This window comes from Gobius niger (genome assembly GCF_951799975.1).
Source record: "Gobius niger genome assembly, chromosome: 21".
Classification (NCBI taxonomy): Eukaryota; Metazoa; Chordata; class Actinopteri; order Gobiiformes; family Gobiidae; genus Gobius; species Gobius niger.
The window spans coordinates 26,593,080-26,613,368 of record NC_136872.1 but is presented as its reverse complement, the minus strand read 5'-3'; the positions used below and the strand labels follow the sequence as shown (position 1 = coordinate 26,613,368).

Sequence of the window (20,289 nt, the reverse complement as noted above, 5' to 3'; positions counted from 1 at the left end):
ATCAGTGTCAGGTCTGTGACGGCTCTCGCTCATCCATCCTCCACTCTCCTCATCCTTTAATCACTGAGTGATGCGACGTAACCGTTCTCTGAGAGTGAAGTAAAGTGTAGGAGATCATGTGTGAAAAACTACAGCATTTACCCCCGACCTCTGAGTCCTGCTCCAAACCAGAGTCTCAGATGTTCAGCTGTAGCTACAGAAACTCCTGACTTTACTCTGGACTTAATCACTTCATTTATTCTTTATTCAGATTGTGGGGCTGTGGTTTGTCAGAGATCAGCTGTTCCTCTCTGGCCTCAGCTCTGAAGTCCAACCCCTCACATCTCACTGAGCTGAACCTGGGTGATAACAAAGACCTGTCTGACTCAGGAGTGTCTCATCTGTGGGGTTTTCTTGAAGGGACAGACTGTCGCCTGCAGATTCTCAGGTCAGTTCACTGTCTCTGTGTCAGGGCTCAAGTTTAACACAAACATGAACGAAACAGTTTTAGATTTGTTTTTGTTTTGTTCATGACAAAAATGAATAAATCATAGAAATGAAAGTCTTGTAATTATCGTCTTAAACAGAGATGGAACAAAATTAATGAAATTCATCTACATTTAGATATGTATATTAGTCAAACTATATTTTAAACAGTTTTAGAAATGATATGACTTTAAATGGTTTGAATGGTTTGTATATTATAAATATTAGAAACTATTCAGTTTTGTATTCATGACTTTTGTTATTCAAGATGTCAGTCTTTGTGTTTGTTTTTATCTGTTTTATCTCTGGACTTTAAGAACTTCATTTATTTATGTATTTATTTTATTCAGATTGAGTCGCTGTGGTTTGTCAGAGATCAGCTGTTCCTCTTTGGCCTCAGCTCTGAAGTCCAACCCCTCACATCTCACTGAACTGGAGCTGAGTTATAACAATCTGTCTGACTCAGGAGTGTCTCATCTGTGTGGTTTTCTGCGAAAACCAGACTGTCGCCTGCAGATTCTCAGGTCAGTTCACTGTCTCTGTGTCAGGGCTCAAGACAAAAATAATTAATTTCCAGAAAAATAAAAACTTAGTCTTAGTCTTATCCATAGACTTTTAGAATATATTAACACATTGAGTGACAAAAAGAAAAAAACGTGTTTTTGCATTTTTGTTTTTTATTTGTTTTATTACAAAACGAGACAGTCTTAGCCTGGCCTGAGTCAGACTGATCCTCATGTTCACAGATTCATGGGGGAAACAGTCTGGAATTGTGTGATTTGAATCTCGCTGACTCCGGCAAAACCAAGACGAGCCAATCAGAGCGCGGGAGCTCTGTGTGTTTTCAAAGCCCCGCCCAGCAGACCCGCCCAGCGGCCCCGCCCTGTGGTCCTGCAGCAGCTCAGTGTCAGACAGAGGAGGGAGAGCAGAGGGATCTCCTGCACAGAACATCTCCTCACCTTGTGCTTCAGATCGCTCTTTAGTTTTTTATCCGTCGGCCTCATAATCACAGACCAATGAGGTCGACAAGCCGACAGTTTATGATCTAAACATAAACCTTGTGTCTGACGCGAGCGCTGTTTACTGCGAGTCACCACCGCGTCCTCGGCAACGTGTTTTTGTAACAATATTTCAGCTCCATGTTCTCTTCAAACAACGTGAAACTCAGGCCCAGACATTCTCAATAGTCCATGTTCTTTTCTTGAAGAGTGAAGAGTGAAATGAGGGGGACAGTTGTGTTTCATAAAACACACAATATTTGATCAAACTAGCCTCTGTTTAGCTTAGGATTTCTGAGGAACCGAGACACGTAGAATGAAAGTGTTTCCACCTCCTGAGAGCTGAGAGTCTCAGCTTTCAAACGAGCCACAGCCTGTGTCCATAACTATAACACAGAATACACTGTGGTGCTACAAATACCATGAAAAATGGTCTGGATTGTTGGCACTCAATGTGTTAAATGTCATTTTGAAAATAATCACAAAATAAATGAAATATTTTCATCTATTTACGCTTTTTATACATTAGGATTTGTATATTGTTCAAACTATATTTTAGAAAGTTTTAGAAAAGAATTAGACTTTAAACAATTTGTGGAAAAAGTTTCTCTGGACTTTAAGAACTTTATTTGGGTGGCACGGTAGCGCAGCGGTTAGTGCTCTCGCTTCACAGCTAGAAGGTCCGGGTTCGATTCCCACCTGCACGGGGGCTTTCTGTGTGGAGTTTGCATGTTCTTCCCGTGTCTGCCCGTGTCTGCGTAGGTTTCCTCCGGGCACTCCGGTTTCCCCTACCACTAAAAACATGCACAATAGGCCAGGATGAATGATGTGAGTGAGTGAATGTATGGTGGTGTCAGAGGGTCCGTTGGCGCAGATGTGTGTAGTCGCGAAAGCGCTTCTGTCAGTCTCCCCCAGGGGAAACTGAAGCTACAAACGTAGCTTTCCACCACCGAGTATGGAGTGAATGTACAACTCTCATGTAAAGCGCTTTGTGACTATATGTCTGTGAAAGGTGCTGTATAAATAAAGATCTTCTTCTTTATTTATTTAATGTATTTATTTTATTCAGATTGAGGAGCTGTGGTTTGACAAAGATCAGCTGTTCCTCTCTGGCCTCAGCTCTGAAGTCCAACCCCTCACATCTCACTGAGCTGGACCTGGGTGGTAACAGTCTGTCTGACTCAGGAGTGTCTCATCTGTGCGGTTTTCTGCAAAGAACAGACTGTCGCCTGCAGATTCTCAGGTCAGTTCACTGTCTCTGTGTCAGGGCTCAAGATTAACACAAACTATGAACCAAACAGTTTTAGATTTGTTTTTGTTTTGTTCATGATAAAAATTAAAAATAATTAATAGAAATTAAAGTCTTGTAAAAATGTTAAAAAGAGATGGAACAACATAAATGAAATTCATCTACATATAGATGTGTATATTGTTCAAACTATATAAAAAAATATTATTCAAGATGTCTGTCTTTGTGTTTGTTTCATATGTTTTAAATCTGGACTTTAATCATTTCATTTATTCTTTATTCAGATTGAGGGACTGTGGTTTGTCAGAGATCAGCTGTTCCTCTCTGGCCTCAGCTCTGAAGTTCAACCCCTCACATCTCACTGAGCTGGACCTGGATCTTAACACAGACCTGTCTGACTCAGGAGTGTCTCATCTGTGTGGTTTTGTGCAAAGGTCAAACTGTCGCCTGCAGATTCTCAGGTCAGTTCACTGTCTCTGTGTCAGGGCTCAAGTTTTGTTTTGTTTTGTTTATGACAAAAATGATTTATTTCTAGACAAATAAAAACTTAGAAGTCTTATCTATAAACTTTTAGAATATATTAACACATTGAGTGCCAAAAAGAAAAAAAACGTGTTTTTTTTTTAATTGTTTTTTTGTTTTATTACAAAACGAGACAGTCTTGGCCTGGCCTGAGTCAGACTGATCCTCATGTTCACAGATTCATTGGGGAAACAGTCTGGAATTGTGTGATTTGAATCTCGCTGACTCCGGCAAAACCAAGACAAGCCAATCATAGCGCGGGAGCTCTGTGTGTCGTCTTCTGTGCTAGGATTTACCATCAAACTCCTCCGGCCGTGACCAAAACAGTGAAGATGGCGACACAACAGTTCATCGTGTGTTTTCAAAGCCCCGCCCAGTGGCCCCGCCCAGCGGCCCCGCCCAGAGGCCCCGCCCAGTGGTCCTGCAGCAGCTCAGTGTCAGACAGAGGAGGGAGAGCAGAGGGATCTCCTGCACAGAACATCTCCTCACCTTGTGCTTCAGATTCTCTTTAGTTTTTTATCCGTCGGCCTCATAATCACAGACCAATGAGGTCGACAAGCCGACAGTTTATGATCTAAACATAAACCTTGTGTCAGACGCGAGCGCTGTTTACTGCGAGTCACCACCGCGTCCTCGGCAGCGTGTTTTTGTAACAATATTTCAGCTCCATGTTCTCTTCAAACAACGTGAAACTCAGGCCCAGACATTCTCAATAGTCCATGTTCTTTTCTTGAAGAGTGAAGAGAGAAATGAGGGAGACAGTTGTGTTTCATAAAACACACAATATTTGATCAAACTAGCCTCTGTTTGGCTTAGGATTTCTGAGGAACCGAGACACGTAGAATGAAAGTGTTTCCACCTCCTGAGAGCTGAGAGTCTCAGCTTTCAAACGAGCCACAGCCTGTGTCCATAACTATAACACAGAATACACTGTGGTGCTACAAATATCATGAAAAATGGTCTGGATTGTTGGCACTCAATGTGTTAAATGTCATTTTAAAAATAATCACAAAATAAATGAAATATTTTCATCTATTTATGCTTTTTATACATTAAGATTTGTACATTGTTCAAACAATTTGTGGAAAAGTTTGTTGTTTTAAATTATTAACTCTTCAATTTAAATTCATGACTTTTATTATTCAAGTTGTGTCTTTGTGTTTGTTTTATCTGTTTTGTCTCTGTACTTTAAGAACTTTATTTATTTATGTATTTATTTTATTCAGATTGAGGGGCTGTGATTTGTCAAAGATCAGCTGTTTCTCTCTGGCCTCAGCTCTGAAGTCCAACCCCTCACATCTCACTGAGCTGGACCTGAGTGAGAACTACAGTCTGTCTGACTCAGGAGTGTCTCATCTGTGTGGTTTTCTGCAATTGTCAAACTGTCGCCTGCAGATTCTCAGGTCAGTTCACTGTCTCTGTGTCAGGGCGCAAGACAAAAATAATTAATTTCCAGAAGAATAAAAACTTAGAGGTTTATCCATAGACTTTTAGAATATATTATCACATTGAGTGCCAAAAAGAAAAAAAACATGTTTTTGCATGTTTTTATTATTTTTTTATTACAAACCGAGACAGTCTAAAGCCCTATTCACACGGGATAAGCATTATCTCGGGACCCCATATAATAAAACAATCACCCCCCGACGTCTGTTTTTGATGTGGCGCATTCGCACGGGAAAACTGAAGCCTGAGATTCCGGTTGAAATCAACATCTCCTGGATATGACGACAAAGCGCTCCTTTCTGAGTTCATTTGTAAAATTAACTTTCACTTGAATGAATTTGTGAAGCTTTAGTCTCTTATGGACAATTCTCCGTAAAAGGTGTTTAACCGTAGTTCGTTGTAAATGTGTAGTTGGAGTGACATAAACTGTGAGCGCAGCCTGGCTCTCTCTGAAGCACATGCAGAACACCGCGTGGTTTCTCTTTGCATTTTGCCTTTAAAACAGCCTTTTACTGAAGCTAAAACATGATGCAGCTAACGTCGTAGCTGAGAGGCTTGGACTTTGGATAAAATACACAAAGCCCAGGGAGGGAGAGGAGGGAGAGGAGAGAGAGGGGAAGGTAAGCACCGACTCGGGAGCATCAATGACGCTGGAACCGCTGAATATCGCTCCGTTGTCCCTCAGTGTTTCTTAAACATTAAGTTGAAAATGAGGAAATGCAAATAATAAGCTCTATTATTTCTAATATTGAAATCTGAGGCTTAATGTTGACGAGCAGAGGAGGCTCTGAGTAACTCGTCCTATGAGACTTTTACGCACCAGTTTTTAAACGCGTGTGTTTCAAAATTCGTGTTTTATGATTGTGTTCTGACATTTGGTTTAGTTTAGCTCGATTTATTCTGCAAACTCTGGTTATTCTTAATTGAAATAACTAAATGTCAACAAAAACGAATGTGATGAGACTTGAATTAATGACAGATAAAAACAGCTCCGTGCGGGGTTTTTTCGACGCTGTTTGTCAAAATAATGGAGTAAAATGATGCCAAACGAAACCACTGGTTTAAACTCTCTAATGCCTCCATTCTTCATCAAAAGTAAATAAAAATGTGCACAGGAAACAGAAAAAGCCTCATCACGTGTCGGATCCTCCCCGTTTCTGTCCAAATCACAGACAGGCCTGTTCGCATTGGATTAGTTTTATCACAGGACCTCAGAGTTCAGCAAAATATAGTCGGTCATTTGCAGGGAATTTTTACTTCACAAATCACTGACACAGGATTAACATCACAGACATTCTCCGTGATTATTACAAATCGCACGTGGTCCCAGGTGAAACTAATCCTGTGTGAATAGGGCTTTAGCCTGGCCTGAGTCAGACTGATCCTCATGTTCACAGATACATGGGGGAAACAGTCTGGAATTGTGTGATTTGAATCTCGCTGACTTCAGCACATACAAGACGAGCCAATCTTTATACATTATGTTTTCATGGATACATAAATAAAGTCAGTCAGACTTTTTGCCAGGCTAAGAAAACTTGTGAAAAGTCAAGATCTGGACATTTCATCACAACGTTACAGATATAAACTTGCCCCTTGTTCGTTAATCGTGTGTTTTCAAAGCCCCGCCCAGTGGCCCCGCCCAGAGGCCCCGCCCAGCGGCCCCGCCCAGCGGTCCTGCAGCAGCTCAGGGTCAGACAGAGGAGGGAGAGCAGAGGGATCTCCTGCACAGAACATCTCCTCACCTTGTGCTTCAGATGCTCTTTAGTTTTTTATCCGTCGGCCTCATAATCACAGACCAATGAGGTCGACAAGCCGACAGTTTATGATCTAAACATAAACCTTGTGTCAGATGCGAGCGCTGTTTACTGCGAGTCACCACCGCGTCCTCGGCAACGTGTTTTTGTGACAATATTTCAGCTCCATGTTCTCTTCAAACAACGTGAAACTCAGGCCCAGACATTCTCAATAGTCCATGTTCTTTTCTTGAAGAGTGAAGAGTGAAATGAGGGAGACAGTTGTGTTTCATAAAACACACAATATTTGATCAAACTAGCCTCTGTTTAGCATAGGATTTCTGAGGAACCGAGACACGTAGAATGAAAGTGTTTCCACCTCCTGAGAGCTGAGAGTCTCAGCTTTCAAACGAGCCACAGCCTGTGTCCATAACTATAACACAGAATACACTGTGGTGCTACAAATATCAGGAAAAATGGTCTGGATTGTTGGAACTCAATGTGTTAAATGTCATTTTAAAAATAATCACAAAATAAATGAAATATTTTCATCTATTTATGCTTTTTATACATTAAGATTTGTATATTGTTCAAACTATATTTTAGAAAGTTTTAGAAAATAATTAGACTTTAAACAATTTGTGGAAAAGTTTGTTGTTTTAAATTATTAACTCTTCAGTTTAAATTCATGACTTTTATTATTCAAGATGTGTCTTTGTGTTTGTTTTATCTGTTTTATCTCTGGACTTTAAGAACTTTATGTATTTAAGTATTTATTTTATTCAGATTGAGGAGCTGTGGTTTGACAAAGATCAGCTGTTCCTCTCTGGCCTCAGCTCTGAAGTCCAACCCCTCACATCTCACTGAGCTGGACCTGGGTGGTAACAGACTGTTTGACTCAGGAGTGTCTCATCTGTGTGGATTTATTCGGAACACAAACTGTCGCCTGCAGATTCTCAGGTCAGTTCACTGTCTCTGAGTCAGCGCTCAAGACAAAAATAATTATTTTCCAGAAGAATAAAAACTTGGAAGTTTTATCCATAGACTTTTAGAATATATTAACACATTGAGTGCCAAAAAGAAAAAAACATGTTTTTGCATGTTTTATATTTTTATTTCATTACAAAACGAGACAGTCTAAAGCCCTATTCTCACGGGATAAGCATTATCTCGGGACCCCATATAATAAAACAATCACCCCCCGACGTTTGTTTTTGATGTGGCGCATTCGCACGGGAAAACCGAAGCCTGAGATTCTGGTTGAAATCGACATCTCCTGGATATGACGACAAAGCGCTCCTTGCTGAGGTCATTTGTAAAATTAACTTTCACCTGAATGAATTTGTGAAGCTTTAGTCCCTTATGGACAATTCTCCGTAACAGGTGTTTAACCGTAGTTGGTTGTAAATGTGTAGTTGGAGTGACATGAACTGTGAGCGCAGCCTGGCTCTCTCTGAAGCACATGCAGAACACCGCGTGGTTTCTCTTTGCATTTTGCCTTTAAAACAGCCTTTTACTGAAGCTAAAACATGATGTAGCTAACGTCGTAGCTGAGAGGCTTGGACTTTGGATAAAATACACAAAGCCCAGGGAGGGAGAGGAGGGAGAGGAGAGAGAGGAAGGTAAGCACCGACTCGGGAGCATCAATGACGCTGGAACCGCTGAATATCGCTCCGTTGTCTTGTTTCTTTTTTTTTTTTTTTTTTATATTCAAGTTTTTATTAATGTTTACTTGGTACATGACAAAATAATTAGTCATACATATTGGCCATTGGGGGTTTCCACATACGCAGGATCAAATATTGAAACACAAACATTTAAATAATAATAATAGTAAAGGATGTAGGGTATGGAAATCCTTGCAAAATACCCATTTACAAAATAAGTACTATTAGGTTTCTTCCTGTTGACTGGTCACTACGTTAAAATGAAACCAAAAGTTTTCCCAAACACACATTGTAGTGTTGTCCTTGTTATTTATTTTATGAAGTGAAGAGTGAAATGAGGGAGACAGTTGTGTTTCATAAAACACACAATATTTGATCAAACTAGCCTCTGTTAAGCTTAGGATTTCTGAGGAACCGAGACACGTAGAATGAAAGTGTTTCCACCTCCTGAGAGCTGAGAGTCTCAGCTTTCAAACGAGCCACAGCCTGTGTCCATAACTATAACACAGAATACACTGTGGTGCTACAAATATCAGGAAAAATGGTCTGGATTGTTGGCACTCAATGTGTTAAATGTCATTTTAAAAATAATCACAAAATGAATGAAATATTTTCATCTATTTATGCTTTTTATACATTAAGATTTGTATATTGTTCAAACTATATTTTATAGTTTTAGAAAAGAATTAGACTTTAAACAATTTGTGGAAAAGTTTGTTGTTTTAAATCATTAACTCTTCAGTTTAAATTCATGACTTTTATTTTTCAAGATATGTTTTTGTGTTTGTTTAATCTGTTTTATCTTTTGACTTTAAGAACTTTATTTATTCATGTATTTATTTTATTCAGATTGTGGGGCTGTGGTTTGTCAAAGATCAGCTGTTCCTCTCTGGCCTCAGCTCTGAAGTCCAACCCCTCACATCTCACTTACCTGGACCTGAGTTATAACTATCTGAGAGACTCAGACCTGAAGGAGCTCCTGGTCCTCAAACAGAGCCCTGACTGTCGACTGGAGACACTGATGTGAGTCCAGACTTTATCAGACTGTTCTGAACCTGGAGCATTTTCTATTTTCTAAAAACACTGAGGCTGTTGGAGTTTGTTTTAAAGAGTTTTTAAATCTTAAATCCATTCTATCATTAAAGGTTATTTATGAAGATCAAGTGTTAACCATGTTATTACGTTATATCCTGATGAAAAACAGACCTGGAGTGAGTTTAGTTTCAATAATCATCATATTCAGTTTATCTCCGTCTTCCTCAGTCACACCAGCCCACACTCCGATACACGGGAGATTTAACTGTTTTAAAGACTTTATTATTTTTCATTGTCTTTCCACATGAATTATTGTGAATAATAATAAGTTGTAATAAATAATTCCTGATTTCTGCTTCTCCACAGCTGGTATTGAGACTAATATGTTCAGCAGCTCCAGATCAGACGCCTCAGTCTTAGTCCAGGAGAATAAACAGATGGATCCAGGATCACGGCTCAGAGGAACAGGTCTGAGCTCCATCAAGAACCTGGAGACAAAACGTTTCCTCCAAAGACTGGTGGAGACACAAACATCTGTATCAGACACAAACATCTGTATCAGACACAAACATCTGTATCAGACACAAACATCTGTATCAGACACAAACATCTGTATCAGACACAAACATCTGTATCGGTCGGATCGTGGAGGACGTGCTGTAAATAACACAAAGCAGAAGTTCAGTCGCCGGTTCAGAGGCTCCTCCTGAGGACGGCTGCCTGTGAAGATCAAATAATTCAACATCTCTAATGTTTGACTAAATGAACCTTGAAAGTTACACCAGTGACTCACGTGGACAGAATGAAGGTTCCTCAGCTCAGACGTGCTGCAGATGTATATAAACTGAGGCAAATGCTGATGTACAAGTGGAACATGAGCCTCTGCTTGGTTTTCTCTCCTCCCCAAAGAGAAGGTTTTTGTGAAATATAAATGTGCTGCGACAGATTAAACAAGTGGCACCGACAAAGGCGTCCGTCACACGTTAATCACGTTTTTTATTTTGTGATAAATGTTTCATCTGCAGCAGCGCAACAACAAACCCGTCCTGACACTTTGACTGAAACAAAAGAGCTCCTTTCAGGTCCCACAGAAAACGCTTCAGCTCAGATCTATAATCCAACTGTGGAGGAGAAACGGAAACTGTTTCTGTGGGAAATACTCAAGTAAAGTCTGTCTGTCTCTCTACAAACACCACAAGGGGGCGCTGTGGGAGTTTACACTCACAGCCTGTTTCCTCTGTGTCACTCGAGGAGGAGGAAATGCTTCATAAACAACAGATGTTCTTTGAATGTGTTGAAACTCATGTGTTGTTCAGATTGTGTAAAAACTAAGAAGCAGAAAAAGTGTCAATTTGTGTGATTTGTGCAAATAAATAATGGAAAAATATAATGAAACAGAGCAAGATGTTTATTATTTATTCATTTACAGACTTGGAAAATCCACATAGATAAAAACGAGGCCGACTCTAATTTGACTAAACATAATAAAGTGACACACGTTGGAGAAAGTGTTGGAGTTTTCCACTGTCCACTGTCCCGGCTCCTGAAGGTGTCGTTGTGTCCTTGGGCAGGACACTTCCTCTCTCTCCAGTGTCTGTGTGCACCGGTGTATGAATGAGAGCGACTGGTTCTTTTCTGTAAAGCGCTTTGGGCCTAAAGAAGGTAGAAAAGCTCCGTATAAGTCGAGTCCATTTACTGTGTGTGTTTGTGAGATGTTTACTCATAAAAACAATCATTTCATTCATAAAAACGTTTCATTGTTTTCTCATAAACGTGTCCAAAAGTGGAGACGGTTTTCAGACACATGTTTATTTCAGTTTATTTGATTTAAGCGACACGAGCTTGTCTCAAAAGCTCATCTCCATTTTGTCACTTTTTCCAAGGAGCTTTTAGATTTGGGTAAAGCCAAACTGTGGTGGATTCAGGTGGGGGTTCAGAGGTTAAAATTACAAATGGCCGCTCATGGTTCTTCACATTTCTTTAGTAATTCTCTTCTTTGACCAAAAAGAGGATTTATTTCACTCTAAACTAGTATTAGTGAAACTGACTAAACCAAGTGTTCGTTTGCAGAAGCTGTGGGACGAAGAGTCTCAGTCCCTCGTCTTCAATGTGGGCGGTGTCACAGCAGGGGCGTGTCCGAGGGGGGGCCAACGGGGGCCCCGGCAACATAAATACAGTTCATCACAAGAGCGTTTCACTGATCTGTTGTGAAGCACCTGGGAAATGTGAAGAAAGTGTCCGGAGTGTGAAGATGTAAATATAAATATAATCCCATTTACAAACTCTGACTCCATTATTTAGATTTCACTGCTGAAAATATTGGTGATTTTGTCCACTTTTATACATAAAATGATCCACATTTCCTTCTGATCTCAGTGTCAGTGATCCTCAGCCTGTGCCTTAAGGGTTAAGTGTGTGGCTGTGGTGACAGAGGGCGGGGCTTGTCCTCAGGTAAAGAGCAGGTGTTTCCGCCGCAGTGTCACAAATGTGCGGCTGAAGGGGAGATGACGGGACGGTCCTGTAATCTCCAAACCGAGCAGAAACCAGGGAGAGTCGGACAGAGGAGACGCTTCAGAGCCCACACTCAGGTGAGGCTTTGGAATCAGACAGAGCTACAGTTTACAGACTCATCACTGCATCATATACACAATAACATACACCAGAGCACATTTGGTGTTTGGCCTTAAGTCAAGGTTCATTGAGTCATAATGAGTGCATTATTAGAGCTGTATCAGTGTAATGTGTGTAAATGCTTCTTATAAACAGAGCAAATACGTGTCTGAACCTGTGAGGAGGCAAAGTGCGTGTGAAGGAGTGTGATGAGGAATGTAGTCGAGCTGAACTGCTGAGCCGCTCCCACTGTTTCCTGTTCGTCCAGTCTCAGGTAAAAATAAACTCAGCGTTCACATGATGAGGTTTATCTCTGTGTTAAAGGAATAGGCCACCGTTTTTACATACTGAGATATGTTCTTACCTAACCTTAGTCGAGTTAATATATCCCCGTCTGGTCTTTGTCCGTGCGCTCACACATACGCAGCCTCTCCCACATGTCACATAGCTCCAAAAAAGCTCACGATAGAAGCTACCAAGCTCTTCCACGTGTTCCCTATTTAAATAAAGTTACGTGAAGTGTTTTCATGCGAAGTATATTTACACAGAAATGTAGCATGTCGATTTTATAAGCAGATAAAAAGGGGAACTATATTGTGAGGCGTAATGACACGAGGAGCACAGCGTCCGCGCAGTAACTCCTAAAGACTTCCCCGCTCACTTCCGTCAATAGAAGCTGCGTGACTTGTAGAGCAGCAGAGAACAGTTGAAGAAGCCTGGATAACTTGTGAACGATGCCTTTTACGTGCATCGTGCCGGGCTGTGATAACAAGCAGAAAGTATATAGTGTAGTAATGTTTCACAGATTTCCAATGACACAGGACTCAGGAGCTCCACCATGAGGTAGGAATGCGCCAGCACACATATACGTACCTACATACATACAACCATATATACATATATATATATATATATATACATACACATACGCTTCTTAGCCACTGTTATTTTTATTTTTTTTTTTCCTTTCTCCTTCTCTTCCCTTTCACTTTTCTCCTTCCTCCCCTTCTCCTCTCAGGCCATTATTCCTAGTCGCACTCTAGCCCTGAGAAGAGCGCAGACCAGGATAGCTCCATAGACTCCAAGGCAAGCCACTCACCCCACTGGGGAGTCAGTCTGCCTCAGGGACTTTTGATGTACCCACCGAGGCAACCCCCTCACTCCAATGAGGAGTTGGTCTGCCTCAGGGACTTTTAATGTGCCCACCGAGGCAACCCCCTCACTCCACTGGGGAGTCAGTCTGCCTCAGGGACTTTTAATGTGCCCACCGAGGCAACCCCCTCACTCCACTGGGGAGTCAGTCTGCCTCAGGGACTTTTAATGTGCCCACCGAGGCAACCCCCTCACTCCACTGGGGAGTCAGTCTGCCTCAGGGACTTTTAATGTGCCCACCGAGGCAACCCCCTCACTCCAATGAGGAGTTGGTCTGCCTCGATGGCCCATTGTTGAGCCACCACCATTTTAGTTCAGAGAGGGGAGAGAGGAGAGACTTTAGGGATAGAGAGCTGCGTAATTGAGTGTGATGAGGGAATGATGTTAGTAATAATAATCATAGTGATAGTTGTAATGATAATAATTATAATGATAATACAAATCTATTATTAAAACAAGCATCAACATCCAAAACATATATATATATATATATATATATATATATATAAATATATATATATACACATATACCTACATACACACACATACATGTACATACACATACGTACATACATACATACAAACATACATAAATACACACACATACACATGTAGAAAGTTAAATAGGTATTAAAGAGGTGTATGTGTGTGTGTGTGCGTGCGTGTGTGCATGGTGGTGGTGGTGGGGGGCTAGGGTTGAGCACATGAACAAACTGATATCGAGTTGAATGAGTAAAGTGTGAGTTATAGAGCAAGTTTGTCCATTATTATTGTTCAGTCTCCTCCACCTAGGTGCATACTGTAAAATGTTTGACCAGGATATATATGAATATACATATACATACATACACATAGATACAAACAAAAATTAAAAAAAAAAGAAGAAGAAAAACATTGATCATCAGGAAGAAGGAGTTTCTGATAATAACAATACAAATACAGATAATAGTGATATCATAAATAAAAACAAAGATTAGTCGTTCTAGTGAGGTTATTGGTGTTGAAGAAAGGTTAAGAGTGGGGGCCAGATAGGAGGGGCTTCAGCATGTGGGGGGGAGGTATGAGTGTGATCCAGAGTGATAGTGTCTAGAAGGAGGTTTTTCCATTGTGTGATGCTGGTTTTATGTCTTGTTTTCCAGTTCATGAGGATTGTTTTCTTAGCGACAGTCAAGGCCACAAGGAGTATTCTGTTGTTTGTGTTATTCAGGGTGGTTGTGGATGTGTCACCGAGAATGCAAACAGAGGGTGACAGGGGGATGCGGCAGTATTTGTGATCTTTGACCAGTAGTGCTGTATTGGTGTGCAATGCCAAAAGGCGTGGATATAAGTGTCCGGGGTGTTCTCAGTACAGGTTGTGCAGTTGATGGAGGAGTAGCCCATTTTTGATAGTCTTTGTCTGGTGTAGTGTGTTCTATGAAGGATTTTGTATTGAATTAGTTGTAAGTTTGAGTTATTAGTCATAATGTACATGTTACGGCAGATTTTCGTCCAGAGGTCGGCACCGGGAGCAACCATTAGGTCGTGTTCCCATTTCGCTGTTGGGATGCAGAAGGAGGTGTCTGATTTAGAGATCAATTGATAGGTTTGTGATAGCTGCCGTTTAGGTTTTAATTTGAATAGATCGATAGTAGGTGATGGGAGATTTAGGTCTAAATGAGTGTTGTTGTATGCAGCTGTTAGGGTTGATTTGATTTGTAAATATTGAAGAAATTGGTTGCTCCCGATGCCGTATCCCCGGACAAGGTGATTGAAGGAGACCAGTGTGTTGTGATGGAAGATGTGTCTTAGGTGTGTTATGCCTTTTTCGGACCAGGTATGAAAGTGGATTGTCTTCTTGTTGCTTAGTATGTCAGGGTTGTTCCAGATGGGGGTTCTTTCTGAGGGGGTGAGTTTTGAGTTTGTTATTTTATGGAATTTCCACCATGCCATCAGAGCTGAGGATATAGAGATTGATTTGAAACTTGGGTGGAATTTGAGTGATTCACTGAGGAAAGGCATGTCTGATAGTGGGATGTTGTTACTATATATTTGTTCTAAATCTAACCAGATGTTGTCTGACTGTCGGGGTTGAGTCCATTTGTGTATGTATTGTATTTGGTTGGAGATAAAGTAATGATAGAAATTTGGTGCATTAAGTCCGCCTAGGGGTTTGGGTTTCTGTAGAGTGGTCAGCTTGATCCTTAGGGGTTTGTTTTTCCAGTAAAATTTTGTGATTATTGAGTCAAGACTGTTGAACCAGGGTGTGGGTGGGTGTGTGGGTAACATTGAAAAGAGATAGTTGGCTTTGGGGAGGATGGACATTTTGATTGCAGCGATCCTGTTTGTGAGTGATAGCGGGAGATTCATCCATTTGAGCAGTTTGTCTTTTATTGTTTTAAGCAATGGTGTGTAATTGAGATGAAACAGCTCTGACAGCATGGGGGATACTTTAATGCCCAGGTAGGTAATGTGAGATATACAGATTGGGATTGGGGGTGGGTTGGCTGACGCATCCCAACTATCTTTTAGTGGGAGGATAGAGGATTTTTGCCAGTTTATTGAGTAATCGGATATTGATGAGAATTTCTTTATAAGGTTGATGGTTTCATTCAAGGAAGTTTGAGGATTAGTTAAGAATAATAGTATGTCGTCTGCATAGAGGCTTATTTTGTGGTGTGAGTTGGTTGTCTGGATGCCAGTTATGAGACTGTTTTGTCTTATTGCTGCCGCAAGAGGTTCTATGAATATGGTAAATAGGTATGGAGAGAGTGGACATCCCTGTCTAGTTCCCCTGTGTAGTGTAAATCTTTGTGACATTAATCGGTTGGTGGTTACAGTGGCTGTTGGTGTTGTGTAGAGTGTTCTGACCCAATTGATGAATGACTCTCCAAAGCCAAACTTGTGTAAAGTGGATATGAGAAATGACCAGTTGACCTGGTCAAAGGCTTTTTCCGCGTCGAGGCTAATGATGATGCTGTTTTGTTTGTTTTGTATGGTATAGTCTATTACATTGATGAGTCTACGAGAGTTGCTGGATGAATGTCTGCCTTTTATGAAGCCTGTCTGGTCTGGGTGTATTATGGACGGAATAATTGTATCAAGTCTATGGGCTAGGGTTTTGTCTATTCTGTGTTTGTTTCCCTCATCCTCCTTCTCTGCTCTCCAAATCACATAATTATTATCCCCCCTTTCTCCTTTTAATTTATCTATCAAAAAATATTATTATTAATACTTATTTTCAATTAATTTAGTTTTATTATTATTATCTTATTATTTTCTAATTATTTATTATTATTATTTTTTGTTACTTTTACTCTTTATTTTTTATTTTTATTTTTTATTTTTGTCCTTTCTTGCTCAAGCGCCAGCCTCTGACACCCACCATGACAATTCCCATAATTATTATTACTAAAACTCACGCGCACGCGCACACACACACGCACACACTCACACACACATAGGCAAGGCAAGGCAAGTTTATTTGTAGAGCACAATTCATACACAAGGCAATTCAAAGTGCTTCACAGTTGAAAACAAATAGAATCAATAAAAACATCAACATAAAATTAATCAATTACAGTAAAAGGCGAGAGTGCAGATAAGTACTTTCAGTCATATGCATCGGTAAAAAGAACTGTTTTCAGCCTGGATTTGAACATTGTCAGAGTTGAGGCCTGTCTCACATCCTCGTGAAGACTGTTCCAGATTTTAGCTGCATGAAACTGAAACGCAGCCTCACCGTGTTTAGTCCTGACTCTGGGAACCACCAGGAGGCCCCTCCCTGAGGTTCTCAGGGCCCGAGATGGTTCATACGGCTCTAACATGTCAGAGATGTACTTTGGAGCTAAACCATGAAAAGACTTGTACACGAGCAGAGCTGTTTTAAAGTCTATTCTCTGAGTGACAGGAAGCCAGTGCAGAGACCGGAGCACTGGACTAATATGGTCATATTTCCTGGTTCTTGTCAGGACTCGAGCAGCAGCGTTCTGGATGTACTGTAGCTGTCTGATAGCTCGTTTAGAGAGGCCAGTGAGTAGGCCGTTACAGTAGTCTAATCTGCTGGAGACAAATGCATGGATAAGTCTCTCTAAGTCTGGTTTTGACACTATTCCTCTGATCTTAGCAATGTTTTTCAGATGGTAAAAAGCTGCTGATGTTATTGCTTTGATGTGGCTGTTTAAGTTCAGGTCTGAGTCCATGATCACTCCTAGATTTCTAACCTGATTTTTTGGTTTTAGAGAGAGAGACTCAAGGTGACTGACAACACTTTGTCTTTGTGCCTGTGGGCCAAAAACAATGATCTCAGTTTTGTCTGAGTTTAGTTGGAGAAAGTTGTTTTGCATCCACAAACTGATCTGTTGGATGCAGTGACAGAGTGTATCTACAGGCCCATGTTCACCAGCCGTCAGTGACACGTAGATTTGAGTGTCATCTGCATAGTTGTGGTACGACACATTGTTGCTGTTTATTAGCTGACCCAATGGAAGCATGTACAAGTTGAATAAGAGGGGTCCCAAGATTGACCCCTGGGGGACTCCACAGGTCATGGCAATTTTGTCTGAGACACAGTTGCCAATTTCAACAAAGTACGTCCTGTCCTCGAGATAGGACTTAAACCAGTTTAGAGCAGTACCAGAGATTCCCACCCAGTTTTCTAGCCTGTGAAGTAAGATCCCGTGGTCCACTGTGTCAAAGGCAGCGCTCAGGTCCAGCAGAACTAAAACTGAGACCTTACCTGCGTTGGTGTTCATGCGGATATCATTTGTCACCTTGATCAGAGCTGTCTCAGTGCTGTGGTGGGGCCTAAAGCCTGACTGGAAAGTATCAAACACATTGTTAGACAGGAGAAAGTAAGTGAGCTGCTGATATACTACTTTCTCTAGGACTTTTCCTAAGAATGGCAGGTTTGATATGGGCCGGTAGTTGTTCATTACCTTGGCATCAAGGCTGCTCTTTTTTAGAAGAGGCTTAATGACTGCTGTTTTCAAGGCCTTTGGAAATGCTCCAGTCTGGAGTGAGATGTTAACTAACTGAGCAAGTTGTGGTAACAAGCTGGTCAGCACAGACTTCAGAAATCTAGTGGGTAATTCATCAAGGCAGCATGTACATGAACTCAGACCAGAGATAACCTCTTCGATTGTTTTGTCAGTAACAGGTGTGAAATGTGTCAGCTCAAGGTGTTTATCTGGTGGCAGAGTTTCTTTTTGTGTTGTGGAATTTATGGCATTTTTAATGCTTTGGACTTTGTCATAGAAAAATATTGCAAACTCATTACACTTAGATGTCGAGATTAGTTCTAGGGGCAGTGAAACTGGAGGGTTAGTTAATCTGTTTACTGTGGAAAACAGAACACGAGAATTGTTTCTGCAGTTTGAGATGATTGTAGAGAAGTACTTCTCCCTTGCTCCACGCAAAATCTGGTTGAACACACAAAGTACTTCTTTGTAAACCTCAAAATGAACCTGGAGCTTTGACTTGCGCCATTTCCGTTCGGCTTTTCGGCACTCCCTTTTCTGTGCCCTGACCGAAACTTCACTTCTCCAAGGTGCCTTTTGCCTATTGTTAACCATTTTAACCTTGACAGGAGCAATAGTATCCAAAACATTTAAGACCCTTGATGTGTAAGAGTCCAACAGATTATCAACATTAGAACATGGGGCATTTTCAAATCTGATCATCTCCATAAACTGTGTCTTCGTTTTATCATTTATGTGTCTTCTTTGAATAACTCCAGGCCCAACCACTGGTTTAGGTGTCACACACAGGTCAAAGAAGACACAAAAATGATCAGATAATGCAACATTAACAACATTCACATTTGATATATTAACACCTTTTGTAATAACTAGATCTAGAGTGTGGCCTTTGTTGTGAGTCGCCTCACTCACGTGCTGAGTTAAACCAAACATTTCAAGGACAGCACTGAGTTCTTTTGCATGCCTGTCGTTGGTCACATCCACATGCACATTAAAATCACCTGAAATTACTAAACAATCGAAATCAATGCATATAAATGACAGTAATTGAGTAAAATCTTCAATAAAACAGTTCTGTGGTGGTTTGTAAATAGTCATATAAAGTATGGAAGATTGTTTTATCTCAATTTTGAATGACACATACTCAAACGATGGAAAAACCCCAAATGACAATTTTTGCAGGAGTAAATTGTCCTTGAATATGGCACAAACACCCCCACCCCTCTGGTTTTGGCGTGTTTCAGACACAAAATTGAAGTGAGATGGACTACACTCAATCAAAACTGCATTACCAGTGTTTTTGTCTAGCCATGTTTCAGTTAAAAACATAAAATCTAGATTATGAGAGGAAATAAAACTATTTATTAAAAAGGACTTGTTTTTTAGCGATCTGACATTGAGTACAGCATGTTTGAGATTTATCTGTGTTTGAGTGGGTGGAATCTTTTTGCAGGGGATATGGATTAGATTTCTTTGATTGGACGGTCTGACTGTCCCTCTCTTATCTAATCTATGTTGTTTGACAGTACTAATTGTCTTGTAAGAACACACACCCTCTATGGACCTCTGGTTGGTTTTGAGTTTGCTATGTATGGTAGCAACGCAGAGGCCCCTAATGTCCTAGACAGCAGCAGTGAAGCTGCTGGAGATAACAGCTGTGGGCGCCGGTGGTGGGGGCCGAGCTGGGGAGACCTTGGTTTGTGAAAAAGGCGGAGGTGGGAGAGGGGCATGATGCTTACACTCACCACACTCTCTGTCCAAGGGGAAAACAAAGAAAAATATCTATACAATGAAAGCAAACACGTGTCCACTCTTGTTGTGTTTGTCTCCCCACCCATCAATGTATGCACACCCCCCTCCCTCAACTGCCGTCTCGTTTTACCCTGTTTAGCAGAGCCGTTTAGCTCTGCTGTCTTTCTTTGTACTTGTGCAAAAACTCAATAAAAAATAAATAAATAAAAAAAAAGGAATGCGAGAGCACTTTCCCAAAATATATTTTCTGCTTGTTGTAAAAGGCTCTGTACAAGTCACGCAGCTTCTATTGACGGAAGTGAGCGGGGAAGTCTTTAGGAGTTACTGCGCGGACGCTGTGCTCCTCGTATCATTACGCCTCTTTTTATAGTTCCCCTTTTTAACTACTTATAAAATCGACATGCTACATTTCTGTGTAAATATACTTCGCATGAAAACACTTCACGTAACTTTATTTAAATAGGGAGCTTGAGCTTTTTTGGAGCTATATGACATGTGGGAGAGGCTGCGTATGTGCTCCGTTTGCGTGGCAGAGCGCACGGACAAAGACCAGACGGGGATATATTAACTCGTCTAAGGTTAGGTAAGAACATATCTCAGTATGTAAAAACGGTGGCCTATTCCTTTAAAGGCTCTGATTCTCCCCCAGGACGAGACTCTGAGGAAATGGCAGAAGGAAAAGCAAAGCCTCCAGAGGGCAGC

At 40.9% G+C, this 20,289-nt stretch overlaps 1 protein-coding gene across 1 annotated transcript in view; it reads left to right on the top strand.

Moving 5' to 3' along the window:
- The window catches only part of LOC306981091 (NACHT, LRR and PYD domains-containing protein 3-like), a gene marked incomplete at both ends in the record, with an annotated part of 491,281 nt that overhangs the window by 390,245 nt on the left and 80,747 nt on the right, over window positions 1–20,289 (top strand). Inside the window, one exon of the mRNA XM_079580641.1 lies at window positions 816–989. Within this exon, the coding sequence (XP_079436767.1) occupies window positions 816–989 (174 nt within the window). The remainder of the gene's footprint in view (window positions 1–815; window positions 990–20,289) is intronic.